General features: G+C 39.7%; 2 protein-coding genes across 15 annotated transcripts in view; both read left to right on the top strand.

The window, feature by feature from the left end:
* Positions 1-18,296, top strand: part of IL36G (interleukin 36 gamma) — a 212,973-nt gene that overhangs the window by 88,377 nt on the left and 106,300 nt on the right. The gene's annotated exons all lie outside the window — the stretch shown is intronic.
* LOC740993 (baculoviral IAP repeat-containing protein 8-like) lies at positions 4,953-6,070 on the top strand. The gene is given in 1 exon segment (XM_054678192.1): positions 4,953-6,070. A coding segment is annotated over 1 exon segment (954 nt). The 5' UTR covers positions 4,953-5,062; the 3' UTR covers positions 6,017-6,070.

Here is an 18,296-nt window from a genome sequence, read left to right as displayed (position 1 = left end):
TTTTGTATTTTTAGTAGAGATGGGGTTTCACCATGTTGGCCAGGCTGGTCTCGAACTCCTGACCTCAGGTGATCCACCCGCCTCAGCCTCCCAAAGTGCTGGGATTACAGGCATGAGCCACCGTGCCTGGCCAAATAATTTTTTCTTTGACAACATTGTCCTGTAGATAACTGGATTTCAAGGAATTAACCTTTGTGAAATCTAGCATGTTCTTTGACTTCCTTCTTCTAAAGGTTGATTTTATAGGAGGCAATATTTTAAAGTATCAAGGCCACCTGGGAATTCATTTCAAGCTCACTTTGTGCCAGGGAAGGGAAATTTTACTGAGAATATCTTTTAAGTTCTAGCCAGAAAAAAAGCAATCTTAAGAATAAGGAAATAGACCCATCATTTTAAAACCCAGAAAAGAACCTTTCAACATAGCATTCCCCAGGTACCAAGCCTCCCTGATTAGTAGGAGGTTGCTTTGATTGTGACTGGTCAGGAACATACCTGGCCCTCCTCACCCGTGTGTAAGTTCCTGGAGAGCTGTGACAAAATCGCCCACATCCACTCCTCCTGTGCCAACTTACCTATAGTATGCACTTCACAAATGGGCTGGTGGATTGCAGGGGGCACTCAGTGGATAAGCCAGATAAAACAAAGAGGGGTTTATATGTAGCTTTGTCCTCTCAGCTGTGTCCCCAGAACTCAACTTCCTGGCTGGATGTCATCATGTTCAAAATGTGGACATCAAGACCCACCTCTCAGAGTTATTATAAAGATAAACAAAGTCACACATGGGAAATCACCTAACAGAGATGGACGTGGTTGACAAGCAGGAAAGATTCGTTTGCCCTCCTCCCTCCTCCTTCCTTTCCTTCCTAATGAGGATAGCCTTGTCTTCATTGCTGCCATCGAATCTCTGATGTCAGTGGTCACCCAACAGGGATCAGTGGTCACAGGTGGGCATGTGTGTTAAGACTGCAAAGTGTTCCCTGGGAACGTTTACTCATAAAGCAGTCAGCTGGCCTGAGCTGCAGTAGGGATGGGGAATGCTGCTCCAGCATGCATCTCTGTCCCTAGGTCTCATCCGTTCCCTGAGGCCTTTGTCCAAATGGAGACCTGCATTGGGCTCACCACAGGCTCATACTCAGGCTCAGGATCAGGGACGTCTTGAGTTTTCCAGCATCCTTAACAATTTAGCAGCACACATTCTCAAAGGTTTGATACCCTTCATATAATATTTTTAGTACTGCTAGGAAGACACAGATGAATTAAATATGGGTACTTCTTTTCTGGGAACTTATTATCTTGAGTACAAGGAATTAAGAGTAGGAGGTGAGAAGAGGCACTCCCTTTGGCCACCCCCATGGTCTGGTGACTCTTGGAATCACGTTCACAGATGTCCGCCTCTTGGATGACAGCCTCCAGCCTTCCTGCTTTCTCACCCTCTGTCTTCTCAAAGCACCAGTGATTTGTCCTTTTCAGAATCGCGAACCCATAGATATCCCCTCTCTCTATCGGCCCTTTCTGCTTTTCCGTCCTTTTTGATCCAGCTTAATTTCTGTGCCCCATCTCTTCAACCATTTTCTTGCTGGTCTCTTCAGCACCCTTCCCATTTTTATTCCATTACACTCACCAGACAAAACTTCAGGCTGGGTTGTATCGCTAGTCTGCTTCCTCTGTATCTCCACTGGGGCTGCTAGAGGAGGTTGGGAAATGAGTTTACTCAGCCTCACAGGTGGTTGCCACCATTGGCACGGGACCACCACCACCCACTGGGCTCTCACACTGCCCACCAGTCCTACAAAACTTTCCTAGTCAGCTGCCCACAGTGACGTAGAAGGAAAATAAATCTTGGGGCCTCCTAATCACTAAGCTAAAGGGAAGAGTCAAGCTGGGAACTGCTTAGGGCAAACCTGCCTCCCATTCTATTCAAAGTCACCCCTCTGCTCACTGTGATAAATGCATATCTGATTGCCTCCTTTGGAAAGGCTAATCAGACACTCAGAAGAATGCAATTGTTTGTCTCTCACCTACCTGTGACCTGGAAGCTCCCTCCCTGCTTCAAGTTGTTCTGCCTTTCTGGATGGAACCAGTGTACATCTTACATATATTCACTGATGTCTCATGTCTCCCTAAAATGTGTAAAACCAAGCTGTGCTCAGACCACCTTGAGCACATGTGGTCAGGACCTCCTGATGCTCTGTCATGGGTGGGTGTCCTCAACCGTGGCAAAATAAACTTTCTAAATTAACTGAGACCTGTCTCAGATTTCCAAGGTTCACATGTTGGTAACCACGAAGGGATTCTGAGTGGAGATGCCTCTTACCTTTGACAAATCTCCTACTGGTGTTTGGTACCAGCATGAGCTAACTTTATGGCTCAAACCAACAGGACAATTTGCTGAGGTCTGAAAGCATCTCCTTCAGAGAATTCCTGATCTCCCAAAATTTGGTCAAAATCAAAAGTTTATTTTGCTGTACAACTCCCTGTTTTTTTCTTTGTTTGTTTTGAGTTTTACTTGCTTCCAACAAGGAAGGCAAGATTTCCTGCTTCCCTGATGATGGAAGGCAGGTAACTCCTTTAAGGAGTTTGAGCTCACTCCCCGCAGGTAAGAGAGGAGACCACCCCTCATGTTTTTTTTTTCTTTCCTAGGAACTTGCCTTTTTTTGAGCAAAAGTTTTTTTCTTCTCTGTTGACTGGATTCTGTTTTCTTCATTTACTTCTGCTGTCTCTCCTTTCTCTTGCACCGTCTGCTGCATGAGAGCCCTAAAATAGTTTATAATAGCCTGGGGTTCCTTAAAGAAAATGGAGAAGGTGCCAGGCTCCCTTTTGGGGAGAAACTTATATTTTTCCTTATGGAATCCCTAGAGTGTAAACAGACAAGTTCATTTCAGCTCTTAAACTGCTTGCGTTTGTATTGTGTTACCTGATTTTTTGGACTATTATATTTTTGACTAGCTATTGCAACAGAAGCTACTCTTGGGTTTTCAAGGAATATTGTAGTTTAGACATGTAGAAATGTCTTTTAAAAAAAAACAAACTTTTTTTTAAGTGCACTGTAAAAGCATCATATGGTCTAGCCTCCTAATAATTTTCCCTTTTTGGAGACCAGGATTCAGGGTGGGCTCTGCCCAGAGCTCAGAGATCCAGTTAAAAGAGAGGTAGTCTCGGCCGGGCGTAGAGGCTCGCGCCTGTAATCCCAGCACTTTGGGAGGCCGAGGCGGGCGGATCACGAGGTCAAGAGATGGAGACCATCCCGGCCAACATGGTGAAACCCTGTCTCTACTAAAAATACAAAAATTAGCTGGGTGTGGTGGCAGGTGCCTGTAGTCCCAGCCACTTGGGAGGCTGAGGAAAGAGGAGAATCGTTTGAACCCGGGAGGCGGAGGTTGCAGTGAGACGAGATGGCGCCACTGCACTCCAGCCTGGCAACAGTGAGACTCCGTCTCAAAAAAAAAAAAAAAAAAAAAAAAAAAAAAAGATAGGTAGACTTGATGTTGTTGTACCCGAGCAAGTTAGAGCAACGCCACACTTTGAGACGAATTTAAGAGTCCTTTATTAGCCGGCGACCAAGAGACGGCTAACGCTCGAAATTCTCTCGGCCCCTTGGAAGGGGCTTGATTTTCCTTTATGCTTTGGTTTAGGAAGGGGAGGGGAGCTCAGTTGCAACAATTCTACAGGAGTAAAAACATGCAAAAAGATTAAAAAGACAAGTGGTTACAGGGAAACAAACAGTTCCAGGTGCAGGGGCTCTAAATCTATCATAAGATGTTAGGTATGGGGGCTCGGCCGGACACAAACTCAAGGCTTTATGGTGTTATCTCTTGAGCGAAACCCTGGGAACTTCGTACATTGCTTGCTTCAGTACCTTATCAGTTAATTGGACTCTTTGATATGTTGAGAGTCAGCGTACACAAGTTAACTCCTTGAGGAAGGGGGTGGGTAAGGAGTCCTTGATGTCTTGTAAATGAAGGAGCGAAATCGAGTTCCTCTGGCTTTCTCAGCTAAGGGAGAGCTTATTCATGTGGAAACAAGGCTAGGTGATTAAGGGAGAAAGGGAGAGTCTGAAAACAAGGTTAGGTATTACAATGTAAATAAAATTGGTCTCCTTATACAGTCCTATGGTAGATTTCTTTCTTTTTTTAAATTTTTTTTTGAGAGGGAGTCTCGCTCGCCCAGGCTGGAGTGCAGTGGCGCGACCTCGGCTCACTGCAAGCTCCGCCTCCCGGGTTCACGCCATTCTCCTGCCTCAGCCTCCCGAGTAGCTGGGACTACAGGCGCCCGCTACCACGCCCGGCTAATTTTTTGTATTTTTAGTAGAGACGGGGTTTCACCGTGTTACCCAGGATGGTCTCGATCTCCTGACCTCGTGATCCGTCCGCCTCGGCCTCCCAAAGTGCTGGGATTACAGACGTGAGCCACGGCGCCCGGCCCCTATGGTAGATTTCTATAATTTTATGGTTGATTTGGCATCCATCTTTAATCTCCCTCTAGCACCACCAGACTTTTTCTCTCTGTACCTTGAGATGTAAATTTTGCTATCTGAATTTTCGTCTAAGAGTTGTTTCCTTTAATATGCAAATTTGGGGTTATTTAGCTGACAACTGCCAAAGTAGTGAAACAAGTTATCAAGAACTTGAAAGTCTAAGGTAGGAAAAAAAAAAGTCTTTATGAATCTATAAGATGTACTTCTATTGGCATGCCTAATACGTCTATGTATTTATGTGTTGTGTACACAGTTTTTCACTACTGAAAATATATAGAGGAGTTCTAATTAATTGACTTAAGACAATAAAAGCGCTTGAATCAAATACCTTATCAGGAAAAAGGAAAAGACAAGTCAAATGCTTTTTCAAGTTTATATAACTTAAGTAAAATCTTTAATAAATAAGCTAGCTTTAAAATTATTTGAAATGTCTTAAGAATTGCCAGCAGGTTCTGGGTTACAGAACCAGTGGGGGTGCAGTGGGGTGAGGGTTGGTGGGGTGGGGGGTGGTACGAGGGCTTCGTTTTTTCTTGCTGCCCCCTTCTGGGTTGGGGAAGTGGCAGGACCTTGGCAGCACCCCGAGCCGGCATGGCGCTAGTAATGGAGGGATGCCAGACCCAAGTGGCTAAGGCCCGGCTGCAGAGCCAAGTTGGCATTTCCAGATTGGGGCTCGGGCCGCACCCTCTCCAGGACCCTCCGCTTGTACCGAGCAGATTGTTGCGGGCAGTTTGGGCCAGCTGTCCTGGCGTGGAATTTCCCAAATTCAATAAATCCTCCAAGAAATCCATCCATCCATCCATCCATCCATCCATCCATCCATCCATCCATCCATCCGTGGCAGATTATGAAGCATGGATCATTACTTTTGGGATGTGGATATATTCAGTTAACAAGGAGCAGCTTTCAAGAGCTGGATTTTATGCTTTAGGTGAAGGTGATAAAGTAAAGTGCTTTCACTGTGGAGGGGGGCTAACTGATTGGAAGCCCAGCGAAGACCCTTGGGAACAACATGATAAATGGCATCCAGGGTGTAAATATCTGTTAGAACAGAAGACACGAAAATATATAAACAATATTCATTTATCTCATTCACTTGAGGAGTGTCTGGTAAGAACTGCTGAAAAAACGCCATCACTAACTAGAAAAATTGGTACCATCTTCCATAATCCTATGGTACAAGAAGCTATATGAATGGGGTTCAGTTTCAAAGACATTAAGAAAATAATGGAGGAAAAAATTCAGACATCTGGGAGCAACTATAAATCACTTGAGGTTCTGATTGCAGATCCAGTGAAGGCTCAGAAAGACAGTACACAAGACGAATCAAGTCAGACTTCATTGCAGAAAGAGATTAGTACTGAAGAGCAGCTAAGACACCTGCAAGAGGAGAAGCTTTGCAAAACCTGTATGGATAGAAATATTGCTGTGGTTTTTATTCCTTGTGGACATCCAGTCACTCGTAAACAATGTGCTGAAGCGGTTGACAAATGTCTCAAGTGGTACGCAGTCATTACTTTCAAGCAAAAAAATTTTATGTCTTAATCTAACGCTATAGTAGGCATATTATGTTCTTATTATCCTGATTGAATGTGTGATGTGAACTGACTTTAAGTAATCAGGATTGAATTCTATTAGCATTTGCTACCAAGTAGGAAAAAAAAATGTAAATGGCAGTGTTTTAGTTGGCAATATAATCTTTGAATTTCTGGATTTTTCAGTTATTAGCTGTCTTATTTATCCAATTTTTTTTACTGTTATTTAATTGAAACCCTAGACTAAGAAGCATCATATTATAACTGATCACAATGTGTATTCATAGTATATTGACTTAATTTCTAAGTGTAAGTGAATTAATCATCTGAATTTTTTATTCTTTTCAGATAGGCTTAACAAATAGAACATTCTGTATATAAATGTGGAGATTAGAGTTAATCTTTCCAATCACATAATTCGTTTTATGTGAAAAAGGAATGAACTGTTCCATGCTGGTGGAAAGAGAGATTATTTTTAGAGGTTTGTAGTTGTGTTTTGGGATTCTGTTTTCTTTTAAAATTGTAAATATGTACTTGTGTGAATGATTTTTTAAAGTGATTTTACCATTTTTGGAAGAGTATTTAATGATAGAATATCATCGAGCCAACATGCACTGACATAGAAAGATGTCAAAGATATATTAAGTGTAAAATGCAAGAGGGAAAACACTATGTACAGTCTGAGCCAAATCAAAGCATGTATGTTTTTTATATGTGTACAACAAAAGGTTTGGAAAGATATGCACCAAATTGTTAAATGTGGTTTCACTTGAGGGGGTGGGAGGATGGGCCCCAGAGGGGTTTTTATAGGGGCCTTTCACTTTGAATTTTTTTCATTTTGTTCTGTTTGAAATTTTGTTTTTTCTTTTTAAATGGAGTTTCACTCTTGTCGCCTAGGCTGCAATGTAGTGGCGTGAACTCAGCTCACTGCAACCTCCGCCTCCCAGGTTCAAGTGATTCTCCTGCCTCAGCCTCCCATGCCTCCTGTGTAGCTGGGATTACAGGCACCCATCACCATGCCTGGCTAATTTTTGTATTTTCAGTAGAGATGGGGTTTCACCATGTTGGCCAGGCTGGTCTGTAATTCCTGACCTCAAGTGATCCAACCACCTTGGCCTCCCAAAGTGCTGGAATTTCAGGTGTGAGCCACCACGCCCAGCCCTGTTTAAATTTTTTATGTGTGTACTACTTTTGTAATCAGAATTATTAGAAAGCATTTTACTGATTTAAAAGCTTAGACATGTTCAAATGCCTGCAAAACTACTTAACACTCAGCTTTAGTTTTTCTAATCCAAAAAGGCCGGGCAGTTAATCTTTTTGGTGCCAATGTGAAATTTAAACGGTTTTATGTTTTTCCTGTGTTGTGAATGAAAAATATTTCTGAGTGGTGGTTTTTTGACAGGTAGACCATGTCTTGTCTTGTTTCAAAATAAGTATTTCTGATTTTGTAAAATGAAATATACAATATGTCACAGATCTTCCAATTAAGTAGTAAGGGTTTATCCTTAATCCTTGCTAATTTAAGCTTGCATAAGTCACTTTACTAAAAGATCTTTGTTAACCTAGTATTTTAAACATCTGTCAGCTTATGTAGGTAAAAGTAGAAGCATGTTTGTACACTGCTTGTAGTTATAGTGACAGCTTTCCGTGTTGAGGTTCTCATATCACCTTGTATCTTGAAGTTTCATGTGAGTTTTTACCATTAGGATGATTAAGATGTATATAGGACAAAATATTAAGTCTTTCCTTTACCTAAGTTTGCTTTCTTGACTAGTAATAGTAGTAGATATTTCTGTAATAAATGTTCTCTCAAGCTCCTTAAAATCTCTTGGAAATTATAAAAATATTGGAAAGAGAAGAACAGTTTTTAAAATATATATATATATATTTTTTGAGATGGAGTCTTGCTCTGTCGTCCAGGCTGGAGTGCAGTGGCGCAAACTTGGTTCACCACAACCTCTGCCTCCCGGGTTCAAGCGATTCTTCTGCCTCAGCCTCCTGAGTAGCTGGGACTACAGGCGCACGCCACCACGCCCAGCTAATTTTTGTATTTTTAGTAGAGACGAGGTTTTACTATGTTGGCTAGGCTGGTCTCAAACTCCTGACCTTGTGATCTGCCCGCCTTGGCCTCCCAAAGTGCTGGGATTACAGGTGTGAGCCACCGCACCCGGCCAGTTTTTTAAATATATTTTTAAAAACACTTGAATAAGAGTCAGTGTAAACTAGAAGTTTAAAAATGCTTCACAGAACGCCCAGGGTTTACATTACAAGATTCTCACAACAAACCTATTGTAAAGGTGAGTAAGGCATGTTATTACAGAGAAAAGTTTGGGAGCAAAACTGTAAAAAATTATATTTTTGCTGTATTTTCTAAGAGAAAGAGTATTGTTATGTTCTCCTAACCTCTGTTGATTACTACTTTAAGTGATGTTCATTTAAAACATTGCAAATTTAAATAAGAGTTTTAAAAATTAAGTAATGACTGCCCTGAAACAAAATCATTCCCAGCATACATTTTTGTTTGGATTTATCAATCAAGCAATTTTATACTTATCCCTGTCAAATACTATAAGGTGTCAAAATTTGGCATAGGGGTTACAAAACTATAAACCCAGCCAAAACAGAATAATCTTTGCTTTTTCAATCATCTTTGATTAATAAGACATTACTATTGGTTTAATGAAAATAGCTACATCTTGCATTATTTAGTAAAATTACCATAACTTCTAACTTTGTGGCTTTAGGCAGTCTAGTCCACAGGCAGGAAGGAGGTTTGTTTTGGAAAAGGACTGTTATCATCTTTTGTTTCAAAGCTAAACTATAAACTAAGTTCCTCCCAAAGTTAATTCAGCCTATGCCCAGGAATGAACAAGGACAGCTTGGAGGTTAGAAGCAAAATGGAGTCAGCTAGGTCAGATCTTTTTCACTGTCTCAGTGATGGCAGTTTCATAACTTTAAATGATGGCTATCACAGTTTTCATAAATAATCTAGATAAACAGTTAAAATAAAATAATTAGGTAAATGTAATGGGATAAATATTTGTAGACAAACTCATCATAATTTAGAATCTAAAGTTAAATTAAATAATAAGTATTTCATTATTTGGGTATTTTCCAAGAAAAACATATTGTAGGAAACCATTCTTTCTAAAAAAAAAAGTGTCCTTTTAAAAAGGTGAATAATTTTTGTCTAATTCAAAGTTTATTGAAAAGTTATGTATAAAACAAGGTAAAAGGAACAAGGAAATAAGGGAAATGTGAAGAAAATTATAGAAATAAAGTGGTATTTTTTGGTAAGAAAGCTTAAAGAGAAATAATTTTAGGTAAGAAAGAATCTTACCTAAAATTTTGTGCTAGAATAAAGTGACTGGCTAAGAAAGGGATGTTCAAAGCTATTTATGACAAACCCACAGCCAATATCATACTGAATGGGCAAAAGCTGGAAACATTCCCTTTGAGAACTGGCACAAGACAAGGATGTCCTCTCTCACCACTCCTATTCAACATAGTTTCGGAAGTTCTGGCCAGGGCAATCAAGCAAGAGAAAGAAATAAAGGGTATTCAAATAGGAAGAGAGGAAGTCAAATTTTCTCCGTTTGCAGATGCATGATTGTATATTTAGAAAACCCCATCGTTTCAGCCCCAAAACTCCTTAAGCTGATAAGCAACTTCAGCAAAGTCTCAGGATACAAAATCAATGTGCAAAAATCACAGGCATTCCTATACACCAATAATAGACTTAACAGAGAGCCAAATCATGAGTGAACTCCCATTCACAATTGCTACAAAGAGGATAAAATACCTGGGAATACAACTTACAATGGACATGAAAGACCTTTTCAGGGTGAACTGCAAACCACTGCTCAAGGAAATAAGAGAGGAAACAAACAAATGGAAAAACATTCCATGCTTATGGATAGGAAGAATCAATATTGTGAAAATGGCCATACTGCCCAAGTAATTTATAGATTCAGTGCTATCCCCATCAAGCTACCATTGACTTTCTTCACAGAATTAGAAAAAACTAATAGCCAAGACAATCCTAAGCAAAAAGAACAAAGCTGGAGGCATCGTGCTACCTGACTTCAAACTATACTACAAGGCTGCAGTAACCAAAACAGCATGGTACTGGTACCAAAACAGATATATAGACCAAAAGAACAGAACAGAGGCCTCAGATATAACACCACACATCTACAACCATCTGATCTTTGACAAACCTAACAAAAATAAGCAATGGGGAAAATAATTCCCTATTTAATAAATGATGTTGGGAAAACTGGTTAGCCATATGCTGAAAACTGAAACTGGACCCCTTCCTTACAACTTATACAAAAATCAACTCAAGATGGATTAAAGATTTAAACATGGCTGGGCGTGGTGGCTCACGCCTGTAATCCCAGCACTTTGGGAGGCCGAGATGGGTGGATCATGAGGTCAGGAGATGGAGACCATCCTGACTAACACGGTGAAACCCTGTCTCTACTAAAAAATACAAAAAATTAGCTGGGCATGGTGGTGGGCGCCTGTAGTCCCAGCTACTTGGGAGGCTGAGGCAGGAGAATGGTGTGAAACCAGGAGGTGGAGCTTGCAGGGAGTGGAGATCACGCTACTGCACTCCAGCCTGGGCAACAGAGTGAGACTCCATCTCAAAAAAAAAAAAAAAAAAAAAGAAGGATTTAAACATAAGACCTAAAACCATAAAAACCGTAGAAGAAAACCTAGGCAATATCATTCAGGACATAGGCATGAGCAAAGACTTCATGATTAGAACACCAAAAGCAATTGCAACAAAAGCCAATTGACAAATGGGATCTAATTAAACTGAAGAGCTTCTGCACAGCAAAAGAAACTATTGTCAGAGTGAACAGGCAACCTACAGAATAGGAGAAAATTTTTTCAATCTATCCATCTGACAAAGGGCTAATATCCAGAATCTACAAGGAATTTAAACAAATTTGCAAGAAAAAAAAAAACCCATCAAAAAGTGGGCAAAAGATATGAACAGACACATCTCAGAAGAAGACATTTATGTGGCCAACAAACATGAAAAAAAGCTCATCATCACTGGTCATTAGAGAAATGCAAATTGAAACCACAATGAGATACCATCTCATGCCAGTTAGAATGGCGATTATTAAAAAGTCAGGAAACAACAGATGCTGGAGAGGATGTGGAGAAATAGGAATGCTTTTACACTGTTGGTGGGAGTGTCAATTAGTTCAACCATTGTGGAAGACAGTGTGGCAATTCCTCAGGGATCTGGAACCAGAAATACCATTTGACCCAGCAATCCCATTACTGGGTATATACCCAAAGGATTAGAAATCATTCTACTGTAAAGACACATGCACATGTATGTTTATTGCAGCACTATTCACAATAGCAAAGACTTGGAACCAACCCTAATGCCCACCAATGATAGACTGGGTAAAAAAATGTGGCACGTATACACCGTGGAATACTATGCAGCCATAAAAAAGAATGAGTTCATGTCTTTTGCAGGGACATGGATGAAGCTGGAAGCCATCATTCTCAGCAAACTAACACAGGAACAGAAAACCAAACACTGCATGTTCTCACTCATAAGTGGGAGTTGAACAATGAGAACACATGGACACAGGGAGGGGAATGTCACACACCAGGGCCTGTCAGGAGGTGGGGGGCAAGGGGAGGGATAACATTAGGAAAAATACCTAATATAGATGACGGGTTAATGGGTGCAGCAAACCACCATGGCACATGTACACCTATGTAATAAACCTCCATGTTCTTCACATGTATCCCAGAACGTAAAGTAAAATTTAAAAAAAAAAGAAAGAAAGAAAAGGATGTTCACGACAAACCAGAAAGTCCAAGCATGTCATGAATAGTCTGTGTAAGTCACAATAAGAGGATTTATTTAAAAAAACTTTTATATGATAAAGTTGTCTATAATTAAAGGGAAATTATAATGGTCTTTCTAGAGATTGGGTTGATGTTAAAAAACTACTTATACATTAAAAAATTGGTTAGAACAATGAAATTTTCTTACAGGGTTGATTCACTCTTAATAAATTATAAGAGACTTAAGAATTTTTTTTTAACCCAAAGTTCAGCTTTTATTGCATCTTGCTGTTTTAGGTTTTCTCTCCCCTTTAAAAGGGTGGGAAATAGTAATGCCCTCCTTCAACTCCCTTCAGCTCATATACGTTTTTTTACCCTCAGATTCTGTTTGTTGTGTCCTGATGCTAACAATGTTTTCTTAGAGGTCTAAAGGAAATGTTTTCTTCCAACATAATATTCTGTGCATTGCAGAAGGTCTTTTCTTTTGCCTTTTGGTAACTGGCTTAACAGATTTTATGTTTTATTGAAATAATTTCTATGCCATTATTATTAAGTTTTTGTTTGCTTAGAAAACACTGAGATTAATACAATTTTTTAAAAATTATGATTATTACATTCATATATCTTTATGTATGTGCTTTTAAAGTCCTTGTGACATTGAGTTATAGGGCTTGACTCCTGGGTCTTAAAAGGACAAGTCCTGCTAAATCTTAAATACTGACAGCAATTAAAGGCTCATCTTCAGGACTGGTAGAAGATGCCAATCAAAATAAACTGCATTCTTGAAACACAGAGCCAGAAATTAAAGCTATTCAACTCAAGGCCCAGGAACTATAGTGGAAGAGGTGGGTGTGTGAGATTGTAAGGGCCAATTTTGAGAGATAAAATAAGTTCAATTTCTCTATAAATTAATCATAATCATTGATGTCCAAGCCACACTGATGCAAGATCAGCATATGGGTCCTGTGTCAGATTAACAAGGTTTTCTTGAAGCATTAACCTACTCCTTAATAAAGGTTATAGAGGTTATAAAAGGCTTCTGGAAGTTATAGCTATGGTCAAGATAAAAATTTCATAGATTGTTAATACAATTTTGGAAAACAAATTTAATTGGCTTCATGCTGTTTTTATTAGGGCTTATTGTTTGGAAAATTAAGTCTCGTCTCTCAAAGAATGAAGGCTTTCACCTTTTTTTTTTTTTTAAATCCTTGAGTTATCACTTTGGTCAAATGAATGACTTATTTTACAATGACCTTTCATCAAGTGTTTTAAACCTTTCAAATTTGACAAACTTTCCGAAATCAAACTACAAATTATGTCTTTTTATGAACTAATGAATCCTTTAAGATACTAGGTTCCCTAAAGTCCAAAAAAAAAAAAAGTAACATAATGTGGCTTATTTGGTATAAAAATTTTACAGGAAGCATTGTCAAATATGAAATAGTGTTTGGTTTTGTTTGGGCTGTATTTGTATAAATATGTTATTGGTATGTGTTCCAAAATTATAGGAAACTCCTATAATTCTGATATGACTTGGTGTACATTATCAGTAATAATTATAATTGTTATGGTAAATTATTGTGTGCCATGGAGGTAACAAATTTCCTCATCAAGTGTGTCTTTGACTATGGTTGCCCTAAAACTTTTTGTCATTCACAGACAATTGTCTTGCTTTGGTCCTCTTTAGAAGGTGGTTTTATAATCAGCTATAAAACTCTAACAGGTGCTCTTGAATGCAGGCTTAAGATAGCTTTGGAGACTGTGACATCAGAATAGAGGAAAAACTTTCAGTATTCATGGAGTGCTGAAATATTCATGAATATCAGGCAAAACAGGAATTAACTTCATAGATGGAACTAAAAGAATGCTGAAGTAATCTTTTTGACTTTTTTTCTTAAAATGTTGTTGATCCTTCGTTTTGTTTTTCAGAGTCAAGGAAATTTTTCTGTTGAGATATTGACAGCTTTTAACAATTAAGTATACTCCAGTGAACACAATTTGGAGCATATTTGTTTCTCTCTCTATATATTTGGAAACAATTTTTGAGTATTCTTAACTTATGGCAATATAGTTATTTACATAAGTACAATAAGAATCTATTTTCATTTGTAACAGAACACAGTTGGACAAACTGTTTATTTTACCAAGGCTTTGACTGCAATGCTGTCTTTACTTTAAGGAATCAAACTTGACTTATGGAGCCAATAAAAGCCCCTTAGGAAAACTGGCCTAATATCTTGTCTAGCCAGTCCCTGTACAGGGTTCCTGACCTGTGGTAATTAAAGAATGTCACTCTGACAGGCCCAGGAGCCCAAAGTTTATCTTGGAATCTCAAGAGGAGAGGAATTCACCCAACTCATAGGTATTTTGATGGTACAAATCCATGGCTGGGCTCAGCTTTACAAAAGTCTTATTTGAGATTCCTTCTATGGAACAAAGTTACATCAAAGCCAATTTAAAAGTCCATCAAAAACTAGTTATTCTTGCTGCACTGTATACAAATAAACAGCTCAAGTATAATAAAGCAAATCAGTCCTACCATGATTTGTCTAGTAAAAATGGGAAACTGGAGAGAGAAAAATTATGTTTCATAAAACTATAGAACACTTGTTGGTAGATTCTAGTCTTGCTTAATGTTTTTCAATTTTTATTATTTTCTACAATTTGGACTGAATTCTAATTTTTCTTGGCTATAGGTTTTTAAAATAATGTTTTCAATTTTTTTTCTTCTTTTCCACCCCAAGTTTTCCTAATTGAGAGTCACTGAAAACTAAGCTATGCTTTTGTAAAGCCCTGCAAACTGAAGCTAGACAACTTAAACTTCAGAAGAAAACAACAGCAACCTATTTACATACATAAGCCACTTTCATATGTGCCTACTGATGTATAGACTTCAGAGGAATGTGGCCTATATCAATTTTACAGATTGTTCTTTTGTTTGTTGTTGTTTTCCTCCCTTCCTCCCCCTATTTTCTCTTCATAGGACATGGAACTTCACAACCTGCTAAAAATGAACTTTCCTAATCACTCAGAACCTACCTGTCTAGGAATAAACCATCCTAGCCTTGAGCAATCAGATGAAACCTGGGACCAGAGACTCATTTTCTTCTAAAATGCTTTCTCTAAAAGATTTTTAAAAAGAAAAGGGGGGAAATGTGAAAGGAAAATAAATCTTGGGGCCTCCAAATCACAAAGCTAAAGGAAAAAGCCAAGCTGGGAACTTCTTAGGGCAAACCTGCCTGTCTTTCTATTCAAAGTCATCCCTCTGCTCACTGAGATAAATGCACATCTGATTGCCTCCTTTGGAAAGGATAAACAGAAACTCAAAGAATGCAACTGTTTGTCTCTCACCTACCTGTGACATGGAAGCCCCCTCCCTGCTTCAAGTTGTCCTGCCTTTCTAGGCAGAACCAGTGTACATCTTACATATATTGATTGATGACTTATGTCTCCCTAAAATATATAAAACCAAGCTGTGCTCTTACCACCTTGGGCACATGTGGTCAGGACCTCCTGATGCTCTTGTCATGAGTGGGTGGGTGTTCTCAACCTTGGCAAAATAAACTTTCTAAATTAACTGAGACCTGGGTCAGATTTTTGGGGTTCACAGCAACAATTTAAAAAACTCACCATTGACCTGAAATCTTGACCTTATGCTGTTCCTCACACTCAGCCATGAAAATAGACACCATCCTATGAGCTCCCTCAGCCATGTCCTGCCACACTTCCAACATGTGTCCCCATCCACCATCTGTTGTCTTATTGCTGCATCCTACCCAGGCCCTGATCTCTGGACCCATTGTTGTATAATTAAGAATTTGGGGCTGGGTATGGTGGCTGTGGCTCACTCCTGTAATCTCAGCATTTTGGGAGGCTGTATTAGTCAGGATTCTCAAGAGGGATAGAACCAATAGGATATATATATATATCTGATACATATATATATATACCTGTATATAATAGGATATTATATATCTGTATATAATATACAATAGGATATATATATATGTCTGATACATATATATATATCTGAGTTTTTTAAGGAATATTGACTCACATGATCACAAGTTAAAGTCCCACAATTGGCCATCTGCAAGCTGAGGAGCAAGGAAGCCAGTCTGAGTCCCAAAACCTCAAAAACAGGGAAGCCAACACTGCAGTCTTCAATCTGTGGTTGAAGGTCCAAGAGTCCAAAAACTGAAGAACTTGGAGGCTGATGTTCGAGGGTAGGAAGCATTCAGCATGAGAGAAAGATGTAGGCTGGAAGACTAAGCCAGTCTAGTGTTTCCCTGTTCTTCTGCCTCCTTTTATTCTGACCACACTGGCAGCTGATTAGATTGTGTTTACCTGGATTGAGGGTGGGTCTCCCAGTCCACTGGGAAAGGGTGGACTTTCCCAGTCCACTGACTCAAATATAATCTCCTTTGGCAACACCCTCACAGACACACCCAAAAACAATACTTTGTATCCTTCAATCCAATCAAGTTGACACTCAGTATTAACCATCACAGAGGCCAGGGCAGAATGATTGCTTGAACCCAGGAGTTTGAGACCAACCTTGGCAACACAGGGCGATCCCATCCCTACAAAAAAAAAAAAAGTTTAAAAATCAGCCAGGATAATTAGCCATTTTCTGTGGTCCCAGATACTTGGAGGGTTAAGGTGGAAGGGTCACTTAAGCCTGGGAAGTTGAAGCTGCATTGAGCTGTGATCTGTCATTGCACTCTAGCCTGGGCAACACAGCAAGACCCTGTCTCCAAAAAAAAAAAAAAAAAAAAAAAAAAGAATTTGGTCTATGTCCCAGGTTCCTGACATGGAGCTTCTAAAACTGTTGGAATTTTCTGAGTAATATAAGTGTCTTTGTTATGTTAATGAGCTAATTCATGGCAGGGCCTGTAGATAGCTTCAGGATGGGGTCTAGTCCCTGAAAAGACCAAAAAGGTAATTAGAGTTGGGGCTTTGAGCCACATGATATTAGCCAACCCTCCAGACCTCTAGGGAGAAGAGGGACACTGGAGATTGAGTTCAAGTACATGGCCAATGATTTAATCAATGATACCTATGTAATGAATCCTCCCTAAAATCTCTGGACATTGGAGCTCAGAGGAACTTCCTGGTTGGTGAGCACTTGATGTGCTGGGAGGGTGGTGTATCCTGATTCCTTGAAGGTAGGACGCAGAAGCTCTGTTTTTTACTAGTCTTCTCTCTATGTGTCTCCTCATTTGGCTGGTCCTTCTGATTTGTATCCTTTATAATAAAATTGTAATAATAATGATAGCATTTTCTTGAGTTCTATGAGTTGTTATACCCAGTTATTGAATCTGAGAGAATTGTGGGAATTTTTGAACTTATGGCAGTCATTCAAAAAATATGAGTGGCTTGGGGACCCCTGAAGTGTGCCTGGCATCTGACGTAGAAGCAGTCTTGTTGGGGACCATGCTCTTTAACTTGTAGAGTCTACACAAACTCTGGGTGGTTAGTACTGGAATTGAATTGCAATACATCTGGCTGGGGTTTAAACAGAAGGCCCGTGTTCTCAGGGACCTTGCTCTTTTGTGCTCTGTCTCTGTCTCTCTCTCTGTCCCTGTCTCTATCTCTGTCTGTCTCTCCTTTAACTTTGTACTCTACTTGTTTCTCCTCACGAGACCCACTCAAGTCTTGCTTATCTAAAGCAAAACAAAATGGTGAAGGCCGTACCTCCTTCATTAGTATTCTCCTCACCTTCTGCTTTGTTTCTCTTGAAAGAGTGCCTTCACTTCCTTCTCCTCCCACTCATCAGCCCTCAACAATTTTGCTTCTTCCTACTACTTAAGCAAAACTTCTTTCATAAAAGTTATTCTTATTCCCATAGTCAATGAATAATTCTAAGCTTAAAAAAAAATCCGTGAGTTTCTCTGCAGCATTTCATACTATTTGACAATTTTCTTTCCTTCTTGAACTACAACCCCCTCCCACCCCAGTTTCTGTAATACTGCACTGGGATTCCTTTGTCTATTCCTCTCTCAGTCTCCTGTATAATCTTCTTTTGTCTACCCCTTCTAAACTGCACGTATTGCCCATTCCCCACCCTCCTCCTCGATTCCTAGTCCATGAATGTCTTACCATCCACCCAGATACCTGGGCGTGTCACCTTGAGTATGTCTTCTCACTCACCACTCTAACCCCACATCTGATCACTCATTGTATTTGATTCCTTCTGCCTCCCACGTGCCTTGTGTCTCTGTGCATTTATATCCTCTGCCTCTGTGATTGCCATAGTCCACACAAAAACAGCTTACTTCCTCAACAGTCTCTCTGCTTCAAGTTTTGTGACCCTCCTACCTGTTCTTCATCTCACAGCCAGGGTGATATTTCCAAAACAGATGCAATCATGTAGAGCCCGAGTCCTGGCCCATGGCAGGTGCCAGTGACCTTTTACTGCATGCTTGAATGAATATTATATCCCTGCTTAAAACCCCCAATAG

The sequence above is a fragment of the Pan troglodytes genome, chromosome 12 (assembly GCF_028858775.2).
Source record: "Pan troglodytes isolate AG18354 chromosome 12, NHGRI_mPanTro3-v2.0_pri, whole genome shotgun sequence".
NCBI classification, from domain to species: domain Eukaryota; kingdom Metazoa; phylum Chordata; class Mammalia; order Primates; family Hominidae; genus Pan; species Pan troglodytes.
Note: the sequence above shows the minus strand (reverse complement) of the source record. Positions and strands in the feature narration are given on the sequence as shown.